This window comes from Pogonomyrmex barbatus, unplaced genomic scaffold (assembly GCF_055798465.1).
Source record: "Pogonomyrmex barbatus isolate J1 unplaced genomic scaffold, ASM5579846v1 scaffold8, whole genome shotgun sequence".
In the NCBI taxonomy this organism is placed as follows: domain Eukaryota; kingdom Metazoa; phylum Arthropoda; class Insecta; order Hymenoptera; family Formicidae; genus Pogonomyrmex; species Pogonomyrmex barbatus.
This window is the reverse complement of record NW_028297182.1, coordinates 5,849,730-5,861,716: the sequence shown is the minus strand read 5'-3', so window position 1 is coordinate 5,861,716 and position 11,987 is coordinate 5,849,730. Positions and strand designations below refer to the sequence as shown.

The 11,987-nt window shown below is 33.0% G+C and overlaps 2 protein-coding genes across 2 annotated transcripts; both read left to right on the top strand.

Moving 5' to 3' along the window:
- The first annotated feature begins 3,707 nt into the window (after positions 1-3,707).
- On the top strand, positions 3,708-7,969 carry Hrd3 (HMG-coA reductase degradation 3). Its single transcript, XM_011632264.3, has 6 exons — positions 3,708-4,934; positions 5,034-5,281; positions 5,366-5,845; positions 5,988-6,216; positions 6,346-6,752; positions 6,839-7,969. The coding sequence occupies exons 1-6, from the start codon at positions 4,436-4,438 to the stop codon at positions 7,268-7,270; spliced, it is 2,295 nt and encodes a 764-aa protein (XP_011630566.2). The 5' UTR covers positions 3,708-4,435; the 3' UTR covers positions 7,271-7,969.
- Positions 7,970-8,120: 151 nt separating this feature from the next.
- LOC105422758 (cilia- and flagella-associated protein 157) lies at positions 8,121-11,468 on the top strand. Its single transcript, XM_011632263.3, has 6 exons — positions 8,121-9,162; positions 9,256-9,527; positions 9,606-9,759; positions 9,926-10,475; positions 10,839-10,973; positions 11,332-11,468. Exons 1-6 carry the CDS (start codon positions 9,044-9,046, stop codon positions 11,362-11,364), a joined length of 1,263 nt encoding a protein of 420 aa, XP_011630565.2. The 5' UTR covers positions 8,121-9,043; the 3' UTR covers positions 11,365-11,468.
- Positions 11,469-11,987: the final 519 nt, after the last annotated feature.

Here is an 11,987-nt window from a genome sequence, read left to right as displayed (position 1 = left end):
TAAAATAAATAATAAACATTTACAAATAATTAATTAAGTCAATATTAATATGAGCATACGAACGCCATTGTGATAACCAACTTCAATGAAACAGGGTAACGAAGGGCTCTCCTAAGGGCCTGATGTCCAAAGGGGGTCCGATGAATGGAACGTTGTCATACATTTTTTTTTTTATTTTTTGATATCAGTATTGATCAAATATCGTATATACATATTATATGTAATAAATTATGTAAAAAAAGTGATATAAATAAAATACATTGTAAACTTTTTGATAATAAAATATTATTAATGTTATTAATGACAGTTTATATAATGTCTTTGAATTATGGGAAGGAAAAAAGGAAAGATGTTTTTTCCACAATCTGAACCCCCACTCTCGGCGACTCTAGTAAAAACAATTATATTTATTATGCTTTGTAGTATTTTTCAATTTGAATTTCTGATATTTTTTAAATATTTTTTAAATTGAAATTAACTTTTATTTTTATTCAAATATTTCAATAAGCAAATATGACAATATTGGAATATAATTATGTTATCGCACAAATATTTTGCATTTACAGATTTATATTAATCTTGATTTGATGACGTTTTTATGACGATATTAAAATACATAAATACAAAAAAACATCTAATAAAATTTATTTTATTTAAATATGACAATATAAATATTCTTCCTGAAATTAACATTCTTTTTTGCGAAAAAAATAATATTTAAAGTGCATAATCTTTAAAGTAAATTTTATTTTTTTTTAAATATATCTCAAGATTAAATAATATCGCTCAATTATATTAAGAAAATACTTTGCAGTGTTGCAGTGAACTTAAAAATCGCAATAAAAAAGAAATAATTTAGTCTGGTGGCACGGGACCTAAACTACTTTGTATTTAAGGTTACTGAAAAAGAAAAATGATATATTGAAAGTAAAATAAGTAATGCTAAAACATTAATATTTTATCCTTCATGCATTTCTTATCATAGTTTTATTAAATATGCAATAAAATAAGATAACATTGTTATTTCGAAAAATGAAATTGAAGTTTAGAAACATGATTATTATTAAAAAAGCATTACTAAAAAAGCATTATCATACTACATGAACAACTATCTAAATAAAAATATATACAGTACGAAATCAAAAGATAAACTATGACCTGCCTATCAAGATAAAAGTCTATCAAGCTTAATAAGAAGAAAAAAAAATTTTGCGATGAAATATACATCTACTTTAAATAGTAAAACGAAGTACGACACTAGGGAATGTTAATTTCGCAAAATGATATAGTGTTGACTTGAAACCTATATATCTACGCAAATTTTCTGTTTTTTTCTTTCAAAATTAGTTATCTATAATTATTTATAATAAAACATATTATTATAAAATATTTAAATTTAAATTTTTTTCGATTGTATAAGTATAATGTTTAGTACAGAAAACTCATTAAGTTAGTAACACTGCTTTGACTTTGACTATACTTCGACATCTATGAAGCAGCTTTAAAACTTTCCGCTGCATAAGAAGAGAAAGAGATAGAAGGAAGCAAAATGCATGATAAAGTGACGGATGTAGAAAGGGGCCTTATCGTGAATATTGTAAATATTGATAAAAATATCAATAAATTTAAACAAATTTAATATTTTTAAAAACTATGAAAAAATTATGAAAAAACAAAAAACTTTCTAATAATATTATTTTAATTCTCCCGTTGTTTATTGTTGTTGTTTTATCTTCAACCTAAATAACATTTTTTTAAATTTATTTTTCTTCTTATTAAAAATATAATTTAAAAAATATTTTTAAAAAATTTTATTTATTGTATTATTAATATCAGCCTACAAATTTTTATTAAATATATTTTATTAATATAATATATTAATATAATAAACTATTTATGAAAATAAGTATTTTATGAAAATTATTTTATTTAAACACATACACACACACACACACACACACACACACACACACACACACACACACACACACACGCCATATATATTGTATATCATAATTCGTTATATATTTCCCTTTTTATTTTTATCAATTACTATTTTTACTTAAAAATATACGATATGTTAATATATTTTTAGCACCAATAATGATTAGATTAAATGCTCAATAAACTTTGTTCAATATTTGTATATCTTTAGAAATGAGTAAACATCTTCGATAAATCATGTTCTTATTAACATAATATTTCAATTTAAAATTTTTTAGAATATAATATTCTCACTACTATAATCATTGCTATTTTTCAATAAAAAAGTAGCAAAATATATCGACGATGATAATTTAACAATAATATATTTTAACAATAAGTCTTCATTTAAATTTTTATATTCATATCTTAAAATGAGAAGTTGTTTGTTACAAGTATGTTAATTAAACAAGTATCAGTTTGTTTTTTTATTATGTTAATTTATAAAGATTTATAACTTCTCAACTGACATTTTTAATAAATGTTCACAGTAAATATCTCAACTGACATTTTTAATAAATGTTCACATTAAATATCTCAATTGTCTAAATCTCTAGGGATAAAAAAATAAGTCAAAATTTATTACTTTGACTATAAATTTTTAAAATCATATATTCTCTTGAATAATTTTTCAAAAGTTTTGTATTTTTATAAAACAAAAAGAATATATTTTACTAATATATTCATATATTATATGCATTGCTTACCATTTTTTTAAACATGTGTATCTTGTACATGTGTATAATTTCGATAAATTTATTTTATTATTATTTGCATTTTGCAAAATACAAAAAGAAAAGCAAGATGAAGTTAAACTTTATTTACTCAACAATTTTCTAGAAGCCTGAAGAAATTTTCTAAAAAGTGGAATATCAAAATCTGACATATCAAAAATGATATGGGCATCCGAAAATAGTTGAAAAATATAGATATTATAGATTGATTTAAATTTTTAACACAAATATTTATGCAATTAATTTATTATATTAATTTATAACGCAATATACTTATAACTCGTAATTTATTATACAAACGCTTTATAAATAATACTATAATAACATATACCGCTGATACTATAATAACATATACCGCTACAATTTTTTTGCAAAATTACAATTTTTTAATAGTCCATGTAAATGTAACAAAATATACGACTATTCATTTATATAAATAAAGGATATACATATAATAATTAAGTTTTACATAAAATCATATACTTAAGTAAATACATACATCGTAAATAAAACATTAGAATAATAAATCATATAATTAATATTATAGTATCATATAATTAATATTATTAATATTATAATATAAACTATTTAAATTTTATCAGCCATATGAATTTCTATAAAGATTGTTAACTTTTAATAGTTCATCAGTATTAATTTCGCCACGTTTACGTAGCAGCCAACGTTCAAAACACGGATTTGATTGGTAGATTCAAAGATTCGCTCCAATCACGAGCAATTGTTATTCAACGATTGCCAATGATTGCGCGATCATCGAACACAAGCTTTTAGAAAGATCAAAATAATAAAAAAAAAATTCATTTATTTAAATTTCAAAATATTCTCGTTCCTTTTTTTCTTTCTAATGAAATCTCGAAGAAAAGAATCTCTTATCTTTTTGCAATTTTATACACAAGGAATTTACTTTTTACCCAGATAACCTACAAGTCGACTCGCACGAGGTGCGGTTGCGAGGTGCAGTTGGGACAACTTGACGGCTCAATTCCGAAGGTGGAAGACACTATTATTATTATCACCCATTTTTTTCTTTATTTATCTATCTCTATCTAGTGTAATTTAAACTTGCGGGACATATCTATGTTCCCTCGCTTCGTCATACGCGCGTAGACAAAGGAAACCGATAATGTCGAAATAACTTTTAATATCCGAGAACGGAAAAGTTTTGTCCTCTCGTATCTCCGTGCCCGGTCGATGAACGACGTGTCCCCGAGGTCGCGCGGTGTAAACAAGGTGCAGTACACGTAAGACGACGTATTCGCGCGCGGCTGGCACCCTGGCACCGACAGGCAGCGCGCGTCGCGCGAGCGTTTATTATTATGGCGATCGAGGCACGCTCTTAGCGCGAACAGCTGACTCAGCGAATGTCCTTTTTCCGTGCGGCGTGTCGTAACGCGTGTATACACGCGAGCGCAACGGTTTCTCGTTCCGTCCTGCGTCGCCGGAGATTCCGCGGTCAGTTTTTGTTGACACACACGTCGGTCTTGCCGCCGGGAAGATGCGTATTGACGTGTCCTAATGACGTAATTGGTCGAAGAGGACGGAATTCTCGCGAATGTCCACGTATGTGCGTGTCGAGTGTGATCAATCGCGCGTGTGCCTCGTATACCGCGTGCCCGTGAGGGCGATGAGCGCGTTAAGGTCACCGGTGTTGTAGGTTTGTAATGAGGCCCCGCGTTTGAATTCGAGCGTTTGCACGAGCCATGAAGTCCAACGGAGTTGTCGTCGTGTTCCTGCTATTCCTCGCCTGGTTTTCTCACCTGAGCGCTGCGGAGAACGGCTCGAAGAAGCGCGGCGATATCACGCAGAAGTCGAACACTAACGAGGAGACGGAGGAGGAGGTCGCCGCCGAGGATATCGAGAATGCCTTCGAACAGCTGCGCGAGCTGAGTGCTCTGCGCGACACGATATTAAAGCTCGTGCCAGCGTCCGATCCGGTCTACGAGAAAATCAGCAAGCAGACTGGCAGGAAGGATGAAGAGGAGAGCAAGACGGAGGCTGCTGGCAAAGAGACTCTGGAAAATCCAGGAACGAGAAATGTATGGATGAAGACTATGATTGCTCAAACAAAGGACACAGACTCCTTGGTATTAAATGAGAAGCCATTGGATGAAGAAGCTATGGAATCCTGGGAAGCGCAAGAGCTCTATGAATCGCTTGAGGAAGAGGTCCAAGAGCCATTGTCAATGGAACAGCAAGCAGGCAAGTCAGAAGTTAAATGGACTTTATTTTCACTGGAAAGTATAATTTTACTCGTGTTACTTTTTGACAGTTTTTCTTCATCGTTATATTCTTTTTTAGCTGAGCAATTGTACAAGAAAGCAGAAAGTATCATAAATGCAATGCGCGCTAACAAGCAAGAGGGTTATAGACTGCTTATCGAAGCAGCAAAGTTAGGCCATCGAGAAGCGAGATCTCTGTTGGCATGGGCGAGATTACTCGGAACTCCTTTAGCTCCTATTTCTCCACGAGTCGCAATTGATGACATAATTAATATATTTAAAGTTTTCAAGGAACTTGCAGATACCGGACTTCCATCTGCTCATATGGTATATATACTATTTATACGTGATAAATAATATTGAGTTTTTGCAGACAAAGAATTTTTGAATAAATTATTGTTTATTATATAGGGAATGGGATTTCTATATGCGACTGGTATTGGTGGCGTTAATGCATCTCAAGGAAGAGCTCTACTGCATTATACAATAGCTGCCCTTGGTGGTGATGTTCGTGCACAAATGGTAATGGGATATCGTCATTGGGCAGGTGTAACAACACCTGCATCTTGCGAACGTGCTTTAGATTTCTATCGAAAAGTGGCGAAGAAGGTCGCAGAAGAGGTGTCGTTGAGTGGTGGCCCAGTAGTTCAACGTGTTCGATTGTTGGATGAACATGAGAATCCAGGATATACCTCGGGAATCTTTGATCAAGATTTGATAGAGTACTATCAATTGTTAGCCAAAAAGGGTGATACTCAAGCACAAGTTGGACTTGGACAGCTTCATTATCAAGGTGGTCGAGGAGTTCCTTTGGATCACGAAAGAGCTGTGCAGTATTTTCAACACGCTGCTGATGCTGGCAATCCAGTAGCTATGGCTTTCCTTGGAAAAGTATGAAATGCAACTAACAATGATACTTATTTTTATATAAGTTGGATGAATATAATTTATTATATATGCATACAAAATATATGCATTATATATATAATAGATTCTAATTATGTAGCATTTATTTCTTTGTGCGTATTTATAGATTTATTTGGAAGGAAGTGAAATTGTCAAACAAGATAATGAAACAGCATATAAATATTTTAAGAAAGCTGCGGAATTGGGTAATCCTGTAGGTCAGAGTGGATTGGGTCTGATGTACTTATATGGAATGGGAGTAGAAAGAAATACTGCTAAGGCATTGCAATATTTTAGTCAAGCTGCGGAACAAGGCTGGGTTGACGGACAATTACAATTAGGCAATATGTATTTCAGTAAGTTTTTATATATACTTTGTGAATAATATTTTTTATTCTTAAGTAATAATTTTTAAATCATATTCTTAAATAACAATATTCATAAATGATAAGAATATATATATAATAACATTATTTATTCTTTAGGTGGCATCGGAGTTAGACGAGATTATAAAATGGCAAACAAGTATTTCAGTTTAGCCAGTCAATCCGGTCATGTGCTTGCATATTATAATCTCGCACAGATGCATGCCACTGGCACTGGAATGATGAGAAGTTGTCCGACAGCCGTAGAGTTAATGAAAAACGTTGCCGAAAGAGGAAAATGGAGCGATCAATTGATGGTAGCGCATGCTGATTACAGAGAAGGCAGAGTGAACGAAGCATTCCTCAATTATGCCCTGTTTTCCGAAATGGGTTACGAAGTTGCGCAAAGTAATGCAGCGTTTATTCTAGATAGAGGAGAAACCGATATTTTATCGGAGGAAGAAGGTTTAGTTAGAGCTCTGGCACTGTGGGCGCGAGCTGCTGCGCAAGGATATTCCGCGGCGCAGGTAGGTGTATAAATCGAAATGTCTCACCGACAAGAATAATGAGATTTATGTTTTTCGAGATCGATGTGAATTTCGTTTTGCCGCAGGTAAAACTCGGGGATGCACATTACTATGGTAGAGGAACAAAAGTTGATTACGAGGCCGCTGCGGGTCATTACCGTTCGGCATCGGAGCAGCAACACAACGCTCAAGCCATGTTCAATTTGGGATATATGCATGAACGTGGTCTAGGTTTAGCGAAAGATCGGCATTTAGCCAAGCGATGCTATGATTTAGCCGCGGATGCTAGTCCCGACGCGCGAATACCCGTAGCATTAGCTTTGATCAAACTTTCTTTTCTCTTTGGCTTTGATTACCTGCAAGAATTCAGTTTGGTCGATCAATTGGACAAATGGGATCAATTGCTCGGACAGAACTGGGATCTATATCTTATCGGATTTCTTACAGGAATGCTTAGTCTTATTATATACTTCCGCAGACCGCAGCCACCTCCCCCACCGAGACCTCCTGTTAACTAAATTTTGTACGTTCATTCATTTTATCTCGTATACATATATGAATATACATAGATTTTTCTAGATATAAGCTTGGAAAGAATTTTATAAGAGATTCGTATATTGGGACATCATTTTTGATAACATCCTTTCGATGATGCAAACTAAATAACCTCGAATCGATATTAACGCGATATTTGAATGCGTTAAATGTATATATCATAGTAATTTTAACAGATTACTTCTAAATTTGTTAAGAGTTATAAGAGTATTCCACTACTATAATTGATAATTTTTATTTAAATTACTTTTATTGTCTTATGCTTAATATATGGATTCTGAGCTTAGTTCCTAGTTTATAAAGTTCCATTATTAAGCTCAATGTATGTTACGTTAGTAGAGATATTGACCATAAGGTGAACAAGTTTATTATAAAAAATTTTAATATTCTTTCTTTATGCAACACAACAACACACAATAATAACAAATTTATGTTCAATTTAAATTCATGTTTAAGTTTGCAATCGTTTATATCATACTATTTTCGCAGCGATATTATTTCACAATGGTTTTGTATAATTATTAAATCATGTATATGTAATTTTTTTCAGTGACACATTTGTAATTACCTTAGCTTACACATGATATATATTAAACTATTACAAAACATTGCTGTAATATAAAATACGAATTAAAAGGTTGTTGATTATTTATCTAATAAAATTGTTTTATTGCCAAAGAATATTACAATCTTCAAACGCATGATATCGCAGTGGCTGTGTAAAATGATTGTGACCGTGCAAATAGATTGGACTGTACATACATCAAAGCTAAGTGAAATGAAAATGTAGAAGCGTATCATTGGTACATAATGTATATGCCAAGTATAATATTTCTTAGAATCCAGACACAATAAAAGAAATAAGGAATAAGAAATTAAAAATAGAAAATTAGAAATAAATTTCGATATAGGAATTCATGCTTTGATACACAAAGAGAGTACCAAGATGTTCTTTTATCGGTCAAAAATAATTTTCTGTTTTTTCTTTCTTTAAGATTTAATTCCTTATATTCTCATTCATTGTGTCTGAACTTTTATTTTTACATTCTTATTTTACAACTTATTTTATTAGATTATATACAGGACATATTAGGATTTATTGATATAACATACATTGCTACATATATTACTATACGAACGAATATAAAATCGGGATACAAATTTATTGCTTCATTCCATCACACCATTGTAAGTAAAAAAGACGCAATTGATATTTAAGACGTAATTGATATTTAAAGCATCGGTTTGAAATATCCTGTATATAAATATATGTCATATGATTATGTTTCGCGCGTTATAATCTTCTATTATGTAATAATCTTCTATTATGTTGTGTAAGAATTATGTTATTTCAATTGATATTTTATATTAATTATATTGTGTTGACATTTATTCACACATGTACCTCGTACTCTTATATACTTTTTTAGAAGATGCGCCGTGTGTGTGGTTTGTTATTTCTTTACTATGGTAACAGAGAGAATAAGATGCAACCAATCTCAAAAGTTACATCGATATTTGACGTGTTCAGATGTGTTGTGCAATGGACAATGAGAATAATGCGATAGTTCTGTTTAAATTTAAGAGTCCTCTCGACTCGATCTTTCACAAATTTCGACTTAACACAATATGCTTTCGATACAAATAATTTGAGAATGAAAAAGAAAATTGACAAGGGTGTGGTTTCACGTACGGAATATACATAACCGATGTAACTTGCGCATGAAAATAGCAAGATGCTCAAGAAGAAACGTGAGGGTGATAAGGAAAAGAAAGTACGGAAAAAATGCTTGAACGAACGAGAAATTCTGTCTTACGAACAACAACTTGTAGACAACAATAGGCAGTTGTCACGGTTTGTTCATTAAGATCGAGCAATCAGTTCTTGCTTTTGTCTCTGATTCACGTTGATATTGATATATTTTTTCTGGATACTTCTTTATTTAAGGCTACGCAGTCGAAATGAAGAGCTTGAAATCGAGATGAAGAACTTGACGAAGCAATACGAGCAGATGAAAGAGGATCGATCTGATATCGTAGCGTATCTAAAACGGGATTTGGAGAACAAGATGGAGGAGACCCGCGAGCTGCAGGAACATTTGACGGCCATGCAAGAGTTGAGAAAGCAGGAACAAGCTGAATATAAGAAGAAGGAAAACGCGATGGAACTAGAATATCGTACTATGGAGAGCAATTTAAGTGCTGAAGTAAAACTTGCAAGTAAATATGTCAGTAATATATAAAGAAAAAAAGAAATACAGATAATTGACGAATTGCGTATTTTTATTATTTCATCAGCTGGGAAGCTGAACGCGTTAGAGGATTGGAGATTGGCTCGCTTGGATTTAATGCACAAGTTCGAGGTGCAAGAGGAAGAAATGGCAAAGCAAGATGAATTACACAAAACAACGCTCTACGAGACGGAAAAATCAGTCATTATTGCCAAGGCCAAGTAAACGATCAGTCAATGCTTCTCTCATAATTGTTGCATGTTTAAAAAGTTCAGAAGACGCGCGATTTCTTTTTTTTTTTTTTACTTGCAGAAAAATTTGCACGCCTTGAAGATAATTTTTAATAAAATTTCTTATGTCGCTTATGCAAATAATCCTATGTTGTAGGATGCAAAAGGAGATAGAAGAACGATTGCAGCAGCTAGCTCAGGAATTCAAGGAAGCGACGGATGTCCGTATGGCAGACGTGATGCACAACGCTATCAGGAGAAATATCGCATTGAATCACGAGCTAAATTCGATGTTAAAGATCTGTCGGGATCTGGAAAAGAAAAGCACGGAAAGCAAGGAAACCGATCGTCTACTCAGATTGCAATGTGAGCTATTCGAGGGCGAGGCCAATATCGCGCAAGAAGACGCGATAAAATATAAACGCGCCATGCACGAACTCGCTCAGAAATACATCGATACAATCCTCGAATTCGGTCGAATACAACGTGAGAATGTAAGGCTTGGCAATTACAAGCAAGCGATAAAAGAATACAATGCGAGATGCGCGGCGGCGCAGGAGAAGACGAAGATCCTCGAACAACAATTGCAAGAAACCAAAAAAGCTCGGGAGGAAATTCTGACGGATGTGCGAAAAAAATGCGAGGAATTCAATAAATTGAACAAGATCCTGAACGAAGCCAAAGAATGCGTTCTGGAGGCATTAGAGGTATTATTTTTTTGTATTCAAAGTACAAAGGATATTCTTAATGACTGATATCTCTGGTGACTTCAATCCGACTCAAGTCTTAGTCTTCTGATGAAATCATTCCAAGTTGACCTTGACTTTTTCTTGATTTCGTTGCAATTTGTATGAGCAGTTACAGGAGTTACATGTCCTTGGACACAAAGAATATAAGGATTACACATAAATACTTTGATAATAAGAGTAGTAAAGTTGCTTTGTTTAGCTAAATATTTTTTTATGAAAATATTCTAACAAATATAATATATTAACATGTGTAATGCCTTGTTTATATCTCTGTGTGTATAATATATGTACATATGTACAAAACAAAGATATTATTTTCAGTTGCAAGAACATGTCTGCACAAGTGACATTTGTATCTCATGTTGCGCCGATCAGAAACAAAAGATTATTTATTCGCTTCAGAATATACTGGAAAAGCATAACATTTCCGACATGATCGAAGATGATGATTCACAGGTAAAGTGCGCGATATAATTACATGGAAAAATTCATTTGCTACAGTATTCTTTAATACAGCTCAAAAAATATTCCTTTGACACAATTTCCATTAATATCAGAAAAATATATAATTGCAGAGTTGGGTAAATTTTCAAAAGTAACTAGTTGAAGTTAAAAATTAATTTATTTGAGATTAATTATGATAAAAGTTAACTTTTTATTGTTTAATTAATTAAGTAGTTTACTACGCAGCCTTGTATTATTGATTATATCGAATCTAAACTCTTGCAATGTTTTTGAAAGATAACAATAAAACATGTTTGGTATTTTCCAACCACATATGAATTTCAAATATGCATTCAAATTATAATTTCAGATGGAAAAAACTGTAGCCGGATCTTCGGAATAATATTTCTTACTCCAACTTGATCCTAAAGAGTATATAAATAAGCACAAATACAAGACAAAGTTTGCTTTTGATTGATTCTAGCATACAAAAACGAAACTCAAATTTATCAAGATTTGACATACGTACCCCACGTGGTATGTTCATAAATTATATGACTAGACACGCGTATGCGCAGAGCAAAGAGCACGTGTCGCATTGTTTATCTCGTAGAGAGGGCTCGAAGTCATTTATTGAATTCAACAAATTCCATCGATTCGGATGAATCGCTATCTCTTTTGGCAAAGTAGTTCCGCTCACGGAAGTAGTATGATGTAAAAGATTCTGTAAGGAAGCGAGGAATTTATGTCCCTTCATCAAAATGTAAATGCAGATGCATGTCATATGTAGTAGGAGCCGCATTTCGCAGAGCGAGAGCGTTTACGCTTAAACGAGCGCACGGTGGAGTGCGGCCGGAAATCACCGTGGGAAAGTACATGAATACCTATAAAGCGCCGACATCGCACCGCGGCAGTGCGTCATTTGCGTCTCACGCGATCACCTGCGGTCGCGCCCCGCGACTACGTCGCGATAAGAGGCGTGACCTGACCAATGTGACTTGAACCCTGAATTGGGATCGCTAGTGG

Bases quoted from the DNA above. Each gene is read 5' to 3' on its own strand.
- Hrd3 (XM_011632264.3), top strand. From the start codon at position 4,436: ATGAAGTCCAACGGAGTTGTCGTCGTGTTCCTGCTATTCCTCGCCTGG. The intron at 5,282-5,365 runs GTATATATACTA...TTTATTATATAG, and splicing joins GACTTCCATCTGCTCATATG to GGAATGGGATTTCTATATGC. The intron at 5,846-5,987 runs GTATGAAATGCA...GCGTATTTATAG, and splicing joins CTATGGCTTTCCTTGGAAAA to ATTTATTTGGAAGGAAGTGA.
- LOC105422758 (XM_011632263.3), top strand. From the start codon at position 9,044: ATGCTCAAGAAGAAACGTGAGGGTGATAAGGAAAAGAAAGTACGGAAA. The intron at 9,163-9,255 runs GTTTGTTCATTA...TCTTTATTTAAG, and splicing joins AACAATAGGCAGTTGTCACG to GCTACGCAGTCGAAATGAAG. The intron at 10,974-11,331 runs GTAAAGTGCGCG...TTATAATTTCAG, and splicing joins TCGAAGATGATGATTCACAG to ATGGAAAAAACTGTAGCCGG.